The 14,610-nt window shown below is 41.2% G+C and overlaps 1 protein-coding gene across 1 annotated transcript; it reads right to left on the reverse strand.

The window, feature by feature from the left end:
* Nucleotides 1–12,495: 12,495 nt before the first annotated feature.
* Nucleotides 12,496–14,294, reverse strand: LOC133900811 (uncharacterized). The gene is made up of 2 exons (XM_062342061.1): nt 13,484–14,294; nt 12,496–12,511 (listed from the first exon to the last, which is right to left on the reverse strand). Exon 1 carries the CDS (start codon nt 14,204–14,206, stop codon nt 13,487–13,489), a length of 720 nt encoding a protein of 239 aa, XP_062198045.1. The 5' UTR covers nt 14,207–14,294; the 3' UTR covers nt 12,496–12,511; nt 13,484–13,486.
* Between the last annotated feature and the right edge of the window lie 316 nt (nt 14,295–14,610).

Consider the following 14,610-nt stretch of genomic DNA (forward strand, 5'->3'; position numbering starts at 1 on the left):
TGGCAGATATGTCACAAACAAAAACCGAGCTGAAAGTTAGTGATCCGTCAATCTTCGTCACCAGTAAGCAAGCAAATCAATCGATAAAGTAGAGAGTGAGGATGGTGGGGCTAGTGATGTTGAGGTATAGAGTGAGGAAGGCACATATATTGATATGGTGAGCAGAAAAGGAGTTATGTTAGCTTTTTTTCTGAACATGTAGAAGAGTTGCATGTTATTATATTAAGAAAATGAAAAAAACGAAAAACAAGTTTGATTATAAAGCCGATCAACGATCATGTTAGTTTTTAAGTGAAAGGTCAACGATCATAGCCTAGAAGTTCAGCTCAACAAAGAACGTAACTGAACAACACCTCCTGAGCACCAAAGCCAGGCCTCCATACTAATCTCCCCTAGAAGACCTATAACCGAGAGACGAGCACCGTAAAAAAAGCATCAATTGCGGAGCTTCCAAATGAACCAAGCCACCAGGATTATTAAGAAGTTGAAATCCATGCGGACCTCCTTGGAAGCACCACGCTGAGCTCGCTGCCACCAGGTTTGGAAGACAGTATCAAGAGCCATTAGCGCCAACCTCTGCAAGCTTACTTGTTGAAGAACTTTGAACCAAATTTCCCTTGCGAAGACACAGTCCGTCAATAAATGTTGCACCGTTTCATCTGCTTGATCGCAAAACAGACAACTCTGTGAGTGCTGCAACCCTGTCGCGTGAGTCTATTCGTTGTTCAGCATCTATTGAGTGTTACTAGCTAAATAAAGAACTTGGCTCGCAATAGCATCCACGTCTTCCAAATTCTCTGGTATGGTTCAAAGCCAAATAATATCATACAGTTTGCAATACTTTCATCATTTATATGGAATGGGCTTACAATAACTTTGAATTAGAAAAATCAATCAATCTTACCAATTGTGCACTCCTTAATTGAATTAGAAAAATATCAAAAGGGGAAATTTCACTTGAATTTAATCCCCAACTGAACAGGTCAATAACCACATGGCCTGTGAGGACCTGAGAGCTGTTCTTGGAGCTGGCGTAGCTACTCGTGCGTGGGGGATCTTGGGACATGGGGCAGCGGCGGTGGATGAAGCGGACGAGAGAGGGGTGCGGCTAGCGCCAGCTTGCACCTGCCTGTGGGTCCAAATCACCTATATACCTTGTCAAGTGCCATGTGATCCTCTATATGGGGTCTTCTGCACCCATGGCATGTTTATACAAGGCAAAGTGCAATTCACTGACTTTACTTTCTGTCAACTAACCAATTATTGTCCTTTTTCAGGAAGAATTAAACCAGATATTGTTAGTGGCTTTCTTCTATTTGTGCTTTTTTTAAAACCATTGTGGATCATTGTGCATGAGATACCCGCAGAAGACATTTTCACTGTCCCTAGGGGTGTGGTGGGAGTTCGGTGCACAAGCAACAGACCTTCTGCATGCACTGACGAGGATACATAACGAAGGTGAAGCATATGGTAGCAAAAAAAAAAAAAACAACTCGGAACAAGGTATGAATAATGCATAGTTTATTACCTTTTCCAACAAGAAAGTTTCTTCTAATATTAAGAGCCTAGGTGTAGTTATGGGTAGAGATGATAGAGATATAAACAATTCTATTATTTCTATTAAGAATATTGAGATTGATAGATTAACTGTTACCCCTAAGTATCTTAATAATAAGATTAGCAAGAAACTTAGTAATAGATCTTTTAAGTCAAATATGCATGAAGATGAGGAAAATATTGATGAGATTGATAAGTACCTCAGTACATATGCCATGATTCAACTAGGGTCCTCAATGAAGAGGATTTTGATCAAATATGTTGTGATCTTAAAGCTATCCTATGAAGGAAAAAGTCCAGTCCCAGAGGGAGAGATATTCGCCCACCTAAGAAACCAAATATGCCATCCAAAATTAATCTCTAATGAAAGGGACCTTTTGGAATAGCAAAGGTCTACGGGACTTAGCTAAACACAACTATATTTCAGACTTGGTGAAGGAAAGACAGTTGGATTTTATAGCTCTCATGGAAACAGGAAGAAGCACATGCTCTGGTTTGCTTCTAAGACACCTTTGTGGTGGCTTAAATTTCCTGTGGCACATTATGCCACCTCATGGGAGATCAGGTGGGATAATCCTTGGTGTGAATATGATTGTATTTCATATTTTGTAAATCATGGAAGGTGATTTTTATACAAAATTCCTTCTTAAAAACAAGGATGATGGCTTGTTTGGGCATTATATGCGGTCTATGGGTCAGCTGGATTTGAACACAAAGCTGCATTCCTAACCGAAATGGCCAATGTCTACCATAGTGAAGAGAACCCAATGTTGATTGGGGGGGGGGGGCTTCAATATCATGAGAAAGCCGAAGGACAAGAGCAATGGACCCTTTAATTATAGATGGTCTTGTTTATTCAATATTGTTATAAAATCATTGGACCTTAAAGAAACTGAGCTATATGGTCGCCAATACACATGGGCAAATGAAAGGGATCTACCCACCTTTGAAAAGCTTGATCGGGTACTGTGAGCATACATTGGAAATTAAAATATCCTAAAGCATATATTGAAGCTCTAGATAGGTTGAGATCAGACCAAATTGTAGCGAAAATGGCACTATTAGACTATGATTCTAATTTTAGTGATTAATGATAATATAGCCAATGAGACTAATATGTTTGTCAAGAATATATGTTAGTAGGTCTCATGGATATAATACATGAAGAAGCCAGTGAAACTGGGATAAAGTTTGAATGAATTGGAGAAGTCCCACAGAAAATGACTATACTAGATAGTCCGGTGATACCAAAGGTATACAACAGAGTATTTTCCAGAAGGGTGGAAAACTGAGATGAAATTAGTTTATTCTCACCGAAAGTTCTAGTGCTCAGGAGTTTGTATGTACCAGAGTGATTTCACTCAAAGGAGGAAAGAAATGACTTCACCGGATAGTCTGGTGATCTATGTGCTCTACACACCGGAACATTTATTCCAGAGAAGACTGTAACTATTGAAACCTGAAGATCAATACACCGGAAGGTCTGATGACTAGATTACAATGCATATCAGAGTGTTTTCCAAAGAGTTGCAAAGAGATGGAAATCAACATATTAGAAGGCCTGGTGATCAGAAGATGTACACATCAGACAGTTGAACAGTGAAGAAATTGTCTCGGTCAGGCTCAAGTATACACACCGAATAGTCCGGTGATGGAGATGAAGTATACACCGAATAATCTGGTGTTTAGACATGGTTCTGAGAGGGTTCTAACGGCTAATTTCTAAGGTTGTACATACCGGATGGTTCGATGCTTGTACTACTGTTGTCATCAGATCATCCGATGTTCACAGTAAAGTTAAGTCATTGGAACAACGACAAGTTGGCAAGTTTAAGGCTATAAATACCCACCCACTCGGCCATTTGAAGGTGCTAGAGTCCAGAGAAGTCCATATACACTTGAAAAGACATCTAAGCTATCAAAGTGCCTAAATTATGTATCCAAGATGATTAAGCACACCATTAGAGAGTGATTAGTGCTTATAGGCCTAGAGAGAGTGTTGCTAGGTGCTGAAACCTAGAGAGTGGATCAAGGAGTGATCCAACCGTATACCGAGAGGTACGTCGGTGCCTTGGTGTCTTGGTGACTCGCCGGTAACTTGTTGACCCTCCGACTTGGTATGGAGTGGTGGCAAGAAGTTTGTGCGGGGACGTAGAGGCTTTTGTCTTTGTGACTAAAGCTTCGAAGTGAAAATGACGCACAAGTGATCGAAAGAGAGTTTAGTGGTGAGACCTCGTCTTGGTGGCTTGGTGGCGGTCGAGAGTATATCCTTTATGGAGCTCGATATTACAGGATAAGGGTGGCTTGTATGCCATCGATATTACAGGATAAAAATCCCTTGTACCAAGTTTGTCTCTCTATCTTATTTACATTTGCGCATTTATATACTTGTAATTTACCTTACTAGAGTAGGTTGTAATCTTCTTGAGCAGTAGAGTAGACACACTAGATAAAATCTGGAGCATATTTAGATAGAAATTGATATAGATTTATCTTATAATGTTTTTGGAGCCATTAGTTTTTAAGTGCCCTAATTCACCCTCTCTCTTAGAATGTCAATGTTCCTCACAATTTGGTATCAGAGTATTATGCTCTTGATAGGTTTAGCTGTCTAGAGTTGTGACGTCTGGGGTTGGGATGGATACCCAGAGCGCTCCACTTTTTGATGACACTAATTTTTTCGTTGGATAATTCTACAGGCATGTTATTTACAAGTCAAAGGTCTAGATGTTTGGAGAGTCACTAAGGAAAGGATAAAGCAATGTCTCACAAATAAAGAGAGACAATTAGATGTATTGGCAAAGAGTATCATTTTATCATCTTGAAATGTTGTATTTAATGGTGTTTATTTTCTCACCAATGCATATGATATTTGGAATAGTCTTATTAAAATACATAAAGGCACAAAAGATGTGCACAATGAAAAATATCATGTGCTTGTTACTAAGCTCAATAGAATCGAACAACTACCTAATGAAAATACTAATGATGTGTATTCTTGTTTGAATATTCTTGTCAATAGGATCAATGGGCTAGATTTGACCTAAATTGGAGATGATCGAGTGGTGAGAAGAATACTTCAAGCTCTTCTAAAGTATAAGCTAATCGTCTCCATCATCTACGACAACCATGATATGAACAAGATGACTACAAGCTAAGTTCTTGACAAGATCACCGCTCATGAGGTAACCATGAACATAGGGGTTGAAACTTCTACCTCAACCGATACCAAGAACCTTGCTCTCACAAGTAAGTAAGCTCATGTTAACATATGAAGGCAAGGATGAGGAGACAAGAGAAAGAGTGAAACTCAAACGAAGATGATAGTGATCAAGATGAAGATAACAATAAAGAAGATGATCAAATCATATCAAGCGATGAAGAAATTGACCCCAATATGGCCAAGCTCATGGCACAAGTGGAAAAGAACATCAAGAGGATCAATACCAAGATTGGTCATCCAATCTCTTTAAAAGATTTAATCAAAACAATTGATCATATCAAGAAAGAGAATAAAACTAATAACAAAAAAGAGACAAGAGGAAGAAACAAAGCATTCATAAGCATAGGAAGATGAGTGAGTGAAAATGAAGATTAGAGCTCAAGTGTTGAGAGTCTCATCATCCACTCCTCCAAAAGAAGCTCTTTCTCAAGGTCATCATCATGCAAGTCATCATCGCGTAAGTTATCACACTATTGCCTTATGGATAAAGGTATAGAAAGCGATGTAAGTGATGATGAATTCGATGAGAATTCACCCTCTCAAGAAGAACTTCTTGATTTAATCAATGAGCAGCAAAAGACCTTAAAGAAACAAACTAAAGAACTTAAGAAATCCAATACCCTTAATGACATTCATGCTACATTTATTTCTAATTATGAACAATTATTGAGAAAATTCAATTTGATAAACAAGGAGTATGAAGAGTTTAAGGCTAAATTTGAGTGTATTGAATATCAAAATACGGTTCCTTTGGAGCAATCTACATCTCTCTTTAATTTCAAACCTAACGCAGATGCTTTCACTTATTGTGTGGATTTGATTGATCTATGTAGCTCACCGCTTTGCAATGAGATATGTATTGAAAATGTTTTTGTAGAATCATCTAATAAACTCATTGTACAAGAGAATGATGAACTCAAGCAAGAAGTGGAGAAGCTCAAATAAGACTTAGAAAGATTAAAGGGCAAAGGACATGTCCAACCTCCTAAAGGTAACCATGATAACATGGTGAAGAAGCTTGCGGAGTGATCCACCGTGACATATTTCAAATGCCATCAAGAAGGTCATAAGTTCTTCCATTGCAAGCAAATAAAGAAGGAGACCAAGGAGAAGAAAAAGATGATAAATCTCTCTAAAAAGACCTGTAACATCTACACCAAGCCCAACTACAAGACCAAAATCAAGAGCACCTACTACAAGCTCAAGAAAAAGAATAATGGAAAAGTGGTTGTACATATGGTTAGGAGAAAGGATCGGGGGTAGAACCAACCTATTTGGGTGTACAAGGAAGTCATCATAAACATGAAGGGCCTCAATCGATTTGGGTTTCAAAGAAGACTTGAAGTCCACAAGTCGGCTCTGAGATTTAGAGACTTGGATCACAAGATGAAGTGAAGATTCAAATAAAGAAGCCAAGTATACAAGATTGGACGTATTAATGAACATCATAATCATCATATACCCAAATTTCTATTCAAAGTTAAACAAGGCAAAGATACTAGGTGCTAAATCCTCTAAATTGATAAATTTACTTGCCTTATCTAGGATTGCATGCTCTCAATTTAATTTATTGCAATGCCTAGTATAGATTTTTCATATAGTAGGTTGTTTGTGTTTCTCTCTTTTTTATGAGCAGCATACACATATGTTTCAAGTATATCTTTTCTAGTCACATGGAGTGATCAACAAGTTTTCGGAGGTATGCAATGCTTAAAAACTCTAATTGATATCATTGTCAATTTATTTATTCATTTAAGCTACCTTCATGCATAATGTGGCTTGAACTTTCATCTTGATATATTGTCTAGTTGTGCATATGTCTCTCTTATCATATGTATGTATATATATAAGGGGAATTTAAATCATATTATGTGAGTTTCATGAATTGTGATCAGTGTGATTTCATTTCAATTGGTACCATATTCTTGAAATATTATCTCTACAAGTGGTTTCCCTTCAATTGGTATCATTTCATTGGATCATGATTTATGAAGCTCTCTCACATGTCCTCTAACGCTCTTGCTTGAGTTTAACATGTGTTTGTAACGCTTTTCGAGATTGTTAACAAAAGGGGAGAAATTTGGCGACCAAAGCAAGAGATATGCCTAGTGGAGAACAAGAAAGATGCCAATCTTGACAAAGGGGAACTTATCCGTATTTGGTATCAAAAGCATGCAATGAAGAAGCTCTTGCATGGATCAATCAAGAGAGATAGTGGTAATAGAGAAAGGGGGAGCCACAACAAAAGAAGGACTAAGTAGTAAGAACGTATATCCAAGTAATGTGGCAAGGCTTTGTACTCTTTACAATGGGTATCATTTATTATTTGTCACTTGACTCAGTTGTGTTGTCATCAATCATCAAAAAGGGGAAGATTGTAGCGAAAATGGTCCTATTAGGCTATGATTATGATTTTGGTGATTGATAACAATATAGTCAATAGGGCTAACATGTTTGTCAAGAATATATGTTAGTAGGTCTTACAGATGCAATACATGAAGAAGCCACCAAAGCTAGGATAAAGTTTGATTGAATTGAAGAATTCCTACGAAAAATGATTACACCGGATAGTCCGATGACACCAAAGGTATACACACTAGAGCATTTTCCAGAATGGTGCAAAACTGAGATGAAATCAGTTTGTTCTCACCAGAAGGTCCGATGCTTAGGAGTTTGCACACACCAAAGTGTTTTCACTCAGAGGAGGAAAGAAATGATTTTACTAGATAGTCTGGTGATCTATGTGCTCTACACACCGAAGTATTTTTTCTAGAGAAGACTTCAACTGTCAAACCTAAAGATCAATATATCGGAAGGTTCGGTGACTAGATGACAGTGTACACTGGAGTGTTTTCCAAAGAGTTGCAAAGAGATGGAAATCAATACACCGAAAGGCCCGGTGATCAAAAGATATACACACCGGATAGTTAAATAATGAAGAAGTTGGCTCGGTCAGGCTCAAGTATACACACCTGATAGTCTGGTGATAGAGATGAAGTATACACTAGATAATTCGGTGTTTAGAAGTGGTTCTGAGTGTGTGTAATAGCAAGTTTCTAAGGTTGTACACACCGAATGGTCCGGTGCTTATACTACTATTATCACCGGATCATCCGGCATTCACATTAAAGTTGAGCCATTGGAACAACGGCTAGTTGGTGAGTTTGAGGTTATAAATACCCACCCACTCGGCCATTTGAAGGTGCTGGAGTCCAGAGATGTTTATATACACTTGAGAAAACATCCAAGCTATCAAAGTACTTATTCATCCAAGACGATTAAGCACAGCATTAGAGAGTAATTAGTGCTTATAGGCTTAGAGAGAAGTGTTGCTAGGTGCTGCAACCTAGAGAGTGATCAAGGAGTGATCCAACCGTGTACTTAGAGGTATGTCGGCACCTTAGAGTCTTGGTGACTTGTTGGTATCTTGTTGAACCTCTGACTTGGTGTGGAGTGGCAGCAAGAAGTTTGTGCGGGGACATGGAGGCCCTTATCTTTGTGACTAAAGCTCTGTAGTGAAGACATCGCACAAGTGACCAGAAGAGAGGTTAATGGTGAGACATCGCCTTGGTGGCTTGGTGGCTCATCGCACTTGAGATCTTGTCTTGGTGACTTGGTAGCTCAAGAGCTATGACTGGAAGAGACTTGGCGATCGGGAGCATATCATTTGTGGAGCTTTAACATGGACTAGGGGTGGCATGTGTGCCACCAATACCACGGGATAAAAAATCCTTTGTGTCGAGTTTATCTCTCTACCTTATTATACGTTTCCACATTTATATACTTACAATTTAACTTGCTAGAGTAGGTTGCAATCCTTTTGAGTGGTAGAGTAGACACACTAGATATACCTAGAGCACATTTAGATAAAAATTGATATAGATTTATCTTGTAAAGTTTTTAGAGCCATTAGTTTTTAAGTGTTCTAATTCACCATCCTCTTAAGATGTCACAGTTCCTCATACTTACCCCCCCTTCTCTTATGTACCAGTACATCATCCAATCATGGTAGGCCACCACTATTCAAATTCGAATTAGGTTGGCTTATTTTGGATGGGTTCTATGACATGGTTGCAAATATATGGCAGCGAGAGCAGCAAGGAAGCAATGACATTCAAAAATGGCGGAACAAAATTTGGGCCCTCTGACAATATTTAAGGGACCGGGCCAAACATGTTAGTGTCATGAACTGAAAAGAAAAGAAGATGCTTATCTCAAAAATTGATATCCTTGACAAGAAGGCTGAACATACTCTTTTATCAACCTATGAAATAGGATTCAAGCATTATCTCAATGAACAGTTAGCCCACCTATTAAGAGAAGAAGAAATTAAATGGTACCAAAGGTCCAAAGTGAAAGATCTACTAGAGGGAGATAATGACCAAATATTTCCATCTAGAGGCCAATGGGAAACATAGAAAACAATGAATATATAAGCTGGAACAGGAAGAATGTACTGTTATTGGAGATCAATAACTAAAAAAGTACATCACCAAATATTATAAAGGTCTCTTTGGGCCGTCGAACAAAAAATATTTCTCAATGGATGAGACAATTCGAGATGATATCCCTTAAGTGAGCGACCAAGAAAATGATCTCCTGATTGCTCCGTTTACAGAAGATGAGGTCTGGTGAGTGATTTTTTTAGATGGAACATAACAAAGCAACTGGTCCAGATGGGTTCCCAGCAGAATTCTATTAGGTGTTTTGGGAAATCATAAAGATCGATTTAATGGCCTTGTTTGCAGAGTTCCATCAGGGTTCTCTACCTCTTTTCAATCTCAAATTTGGAGTGATCACACTATTACCAAAACTTAAGAACGCTTCAAGAGTACAATAATACAAACCCATATGCTTACTTAATATCAGCTTCAAAATATTTACTAAAGTTGGCATTAATAGAATTGGGGAGGTGGCTAACCAAGTGGTTCGACCTACACATACGACATTCATGCTAGGTTGAAATATTATGGAAGGAGTTATAATCCTCATGAGACCATTCATGTCGGGTCGAAATATTAGTATTGATTAACTCTGTCCTTTCTAGTTTGCTAATATTCATGATGTCTTTCTTTGAAATTCCACATGGTGTCCTCAAAAGACTAGATTATTTAAGGTCCAAATTCTTTTGGCAATACGACAATCACAATAAGAAATATAGACTCGCCAAGTGAAATATCTTATGTCAACCTAAAGATCAAGGAGGGTTAGGAATAATTGGTTTGTCAATCCAAAATAAATGTCTCTTAAGTAAATGGTTATTCAAATTCCTCAATGAGGATGGAGTTTGGCAGCAACTACTCAGAACAAATACTTAGGGAGCAAAAGCCTCACATAGGTGGATGGTAAACCAGGAGATGCCCACTTCTGGAGTGTACTAATTAAAGTCAAACATGAGTTTATACAGTGGGGCACATTCCAAATAAGAGATGTAGCCCAAATAAGGTTCTGGGAAGACAAATGGTTAGGCTCCACACCTCATAGTGAGCAATATCCTTCTCCGTATCAAATTGTGAGACACAAAAATGTCACAATAGTGAAAGTAATGAGCACTATACCGCTCTATATATCTTTTCACAGACCAATTATAGGAGACAAATTGGTAACTCACTGATGAAAGTGATGTTTTTCATCCGATCTATATATCGGCAAATGACTAATAATAGCATTTCCTTTCCTACTAGCTTTTTGTGGCATCTAAAACTCCCTTTAAAGATCAAGATTTTTCTTTGGTACATACAACAAAAAGTGATCTTGACTAAAGATAATTTAGCAAAACATAATTAGAGCAGAAATTTGAATTGTAGCTTTTGTAATCAATGTGAAAGAATACAACGCTTGTTGTTTGATTGCTATTATGCTAAATCTATTTGGCATGTTATCAAAATTGCTCTTAATATTGACACACCATAGAGTATTATTCATATGATGGGCAGATGGTTAAGGGTGTGTTGAGCAAAAACAGAAGAATGCTATTTTTTGTCAGGGTAGCTCCCTTATGTTGGGTAATATGGCTATATCAAAATAATATAACTTTTAATAAAAAATCAATCATAACTTTTTTGCAGGGTATTTTCAGAGGAACCTATTGGCTAAGGCACTGGAGTCTGTTGCAGAAGGAAGAGTACATGACCATTGTACGCACGTCGTGCTAAAGGTTGGAAGTGGTTGTGATGGATATTTTCGCCAAGAATAAGTGGTATTTTAGTAATAGACTATGTGATGACTAATTTGATATCATGCAGTTAATTTTCATATTGTTATTTCGAAGGCTGTATTTTTACAGTAATGATGTAATAATGAATTGGATTATGTGTATTGAACAATTCAGAGACCGAAAACTATTTTATTTATTAAAAAACAACCAATTATTGTCATTTTACGGGAAGAATTAGCCAAATATTGTTAGTGGCTTTCTTCTATTTGTGCTTTCTTTTAAAAAAACCATTGTGGATCATTGTGCACGGTTCAATTTCCCCCTTCTTAGCATCCATCGTTGTCATCAGTGACGTGTCCTGACAGACGACGTTAACCATCGGCCGAGCTAGACGGCGGCCGGGGGAATTTGCTGGACAAGTCAGTCACAAATCATCAGAGCCTCCGATTGGTTCGTCGATCGCCCAGAGGGTTGCACCTACCATGAAGGACTACGGCAAAACGCGAGCGCCGCCGAGCCCCTGCTTCCTTCCCCGTTCCCAGACGACAAAACGGAATCGTACAACGACTACGGCACCTCCGTCGTCGCGATGAACGAAACGTCAGCCACTGCAGAATTTTGCTTCCCTATTGACAGGGTAAGGAATGGAATGGAATGGAACGGAAGCCAGCGCCGGCCATCCTCCTCCGGGAGTCAGGAGACCTGCGTCCTCCCTGATGTCTATAGTCAAACCGAATCCCCATGACTCGTGTCTGACTTCGCCTGGTATACATGCAAGCAAAATTTGCCTCCTAAAACTCGAGGAAGCTGCTGAACTCACCTTTCGGTCTCTGTTATAATACTACTAGCAATCGAGCACGAACGCACGTGGCAAACAAAACCAATGAACTTGTTCTTTTTATGTTAGTCTGGGATCATACAGTTTGGAAGGATGTGCGGTGTCATTGGAGCAACATAGACATAGGCAATGGAGCTTGTGCGTTTTGTAATTGATTTAGAGGCTCCTTAATGACCTCGGGACTTCCTAACTCAGTGATAAATTAATTGATTAGGAGTTCTCTAATTAAGCGGTAAATTGATTGAAGCAACATGGGCCATTTGATCAAGACGAGTGGATGGCTAAGATCCTTCGGATCTGTCAAACTCGTGTTTTTTATATCGAAGAAGTATAGCTGGGGATTCGACGAACTGATTGCCACGGTGCCACCGCCACCTCAACAATGTCCAACGATATCATTTGCACAAGATTTCAGAGAAAATAGTTCTATTTCCGCAAGATTTGGGATGAACTCTTGTGCTCTCGGAACGACTAAAGATCACGAATCAGAAAATACAAACCAACCATAACATAATCAGGCATCTATCATCTATTCATGAACTCAGCATACACACATAGATGGACAGGTACGATTCCACTTGGCAGCTTGCAAACTAAACCAAGCCAGATTCTGCCTTTCCATGGCAAACTAAACCAGTGACGCCTGCAAGGCAACCAAACGCCGATTCCTGGCACGAGTTGCGTAAAAGATGGCAAAAAGTGGGCAGCGAATCAGCCGCACAAAAGCTCCGGGTGCCTACAAACATGATGCTTCCTTCTTTCGCTTAGCTCCCAAGCAAAAAACATAGCATTTCTACTGGTTGCCAGAATTAGCTTTAACCAACTGGCAAACTAACCAAAATAAGAAAACGATAGTGATCACATGGTTCCCGGATATTTCGGTACAGTTAAACGGCTTAGATCACCAAGCGATACAAATTCGATCTATCACATGAACAAGGGTAAAATAAATCGAGGGCCCCGGACGCGGGAATTTCGCAAGAATTTTGTAGGGATTTGCCTCCTCTCATGAGAGCCCTAAGCTGCAGAGGGGGAAGGGAAGAGAAGTGAGAAGGGGACAGTGATTGCTTTCTTTTATACGGGAGGTGATTAGCGAGTGAGCTCAGGCCTCCGATTTCCTACGCCTGAGTCCGGCAGATGCAGCTCAGGCAGGTAGCATCAGACATTTCGGTTCAGGGTAGCAACCAAATACTGCTCCGGCAGGTCACAGGCATAGGCTCAGGTCAGGCACATGAGTTGCAGGTTGCAACCAAACATGCCCTTAGTTTCTCAGCGCTACAAGATGAGCCTTTACAAGCAAGAAGCTTTTGCAGAGATAAATATAAGGGGGGCAATTGAGAGTCAAAAGTCCTAGGTTATTCAAATCATTTGCAGCAGCTGAAAGTCCTACGAATTCAAATGATTTGCACATACATAGTACACTACATTTACATTACACCAACCACACATTGTCAAAATTCCACAAGCTCCATATGTACACAAGCAAGAACCTAAGTACACATACACATCCAGGGATGAACACCACATGATGATCAACATTATTGTTATGGCCTGGAATATGAGTGTCAAGAGTAATTTGAGTGGCTAAGCACGTATTAAGCATCCCCTAATCAAACCTGCATCTGCTAAACCCCCCAGTACCAGAAAAAGGCATCAAAACCCCAACAACCAAAGCACAAACCTAACTGAGCAGGAGAAGGAATCTTACCGACTAGTGGGACCCCCACAAGCCCCACCCCCTCCAGTTGAGCACGCCGCCCCACCCGCGCCGCCGCTTCTCCTCATCGCCGCCGCCGCCGCCGCTGCCGCCATCCTCACCGGCAGTATCCACAGCATCCTTCTCCTCCTCCTGCTCCTCCGCCAACTTGGCATCCTCAACGGCGTGCTCCACCTTCGTGGTCTCTTCCGGAACAGGGAGGACAGCCGGCGTAACCGGCGGCGGCGGGAGGGGGTCGACGGCGAGCTCCGTGCCCTTGCCCTTGTCCTTGCCAACCTTGTCTTTGGCGGCGGCGGCGCGCTTCTTGCGGCCGCGGCGTCCCTTGCCGCCAGCCTCCTCCTCCTCCTTCCTCGACAGGTGCTCCTCGAACGCCTCGATGGCGCGGTGGATGGCCTCGCGGTCCTCCTCCGGCGACCCGTCCCACCGAGACCAGTACGCCGTGTAGCACCCGAAGCACCCGCACGCGAGCTCCGGCCGGTGCGCCCTCGCCTCCTCCCCCCTCCCCCCATCCCTCGCCGGCGTCGGCGGCGCCGACGACCGCAGCGAAGCGAGGACCAGGTACGCCAGCACCTCCTTCCCCTCCGCCCCTAGCGGCGCCGCGGCCGCGAGCACCGCTGCGGGCAGCAGCCGCATCAGCACCGCCTCCGCCGTCATCTCCCCTCCTCCCCCAACCGCCGCCGGCGACGGTGACGGGTACACCTTGCCCTTCCCCATTCCTTCTCGAATCTTCGGCTCCTCGCAGATTTTTTTTCGTTCCGGAAAATAATTCCGTGGTTGGTTGGCCTGCTTGGGTTTTAAGCGACCTCTGGCAGGCTTCTCGTGTGGGGCCGTGTACGTTTTTTATGAGGAGGGGGCGAAATGGATTAGGTGCGGCTGGATCTTCTGCGGCGGGGCAGCGGGGTTTGGTGGGGTCGGCGCGGAGCCAGGCGTCGGATTCGGGACAGACGGACGGGATACAATGGGAGGTGGGGACGTTCTAGGGGCTACTATGGGATCAGGGTGTAACTGTATAGGCCTGTGTGTGGCACAGTTGTGACGTTACGCTTTCGCATAAACCCGGTTCGCTTGCAGTACGAGTTTAATTTTACAACGATTCTTTGATTGTGTTAGGAGATGAG

Source organism: Phragmites australis, chromosome 19, assembly GCF_958298935.1.
Source record: "Phragmites australis chromosome 19, lpPhrAust1.1, whole genome shotgun sequence".
Taxonomy (NCBI): Eukaryota; Viridiplantae; Streptophyta; class Magnoliopsida; order Poales; family Poaceae; genus Phragmites; species Phragmites australis.

What these genes read in the sequence shown, in the direction of transcription:
- LOC133900811 (XM_062342061.1), bottom strand. Translation starts at nt 14,206, where the DNA reads ATGGGGAAGGGCAAGGTGTACCCGTCACCGTCGCCGGCGGCGGTTGGG.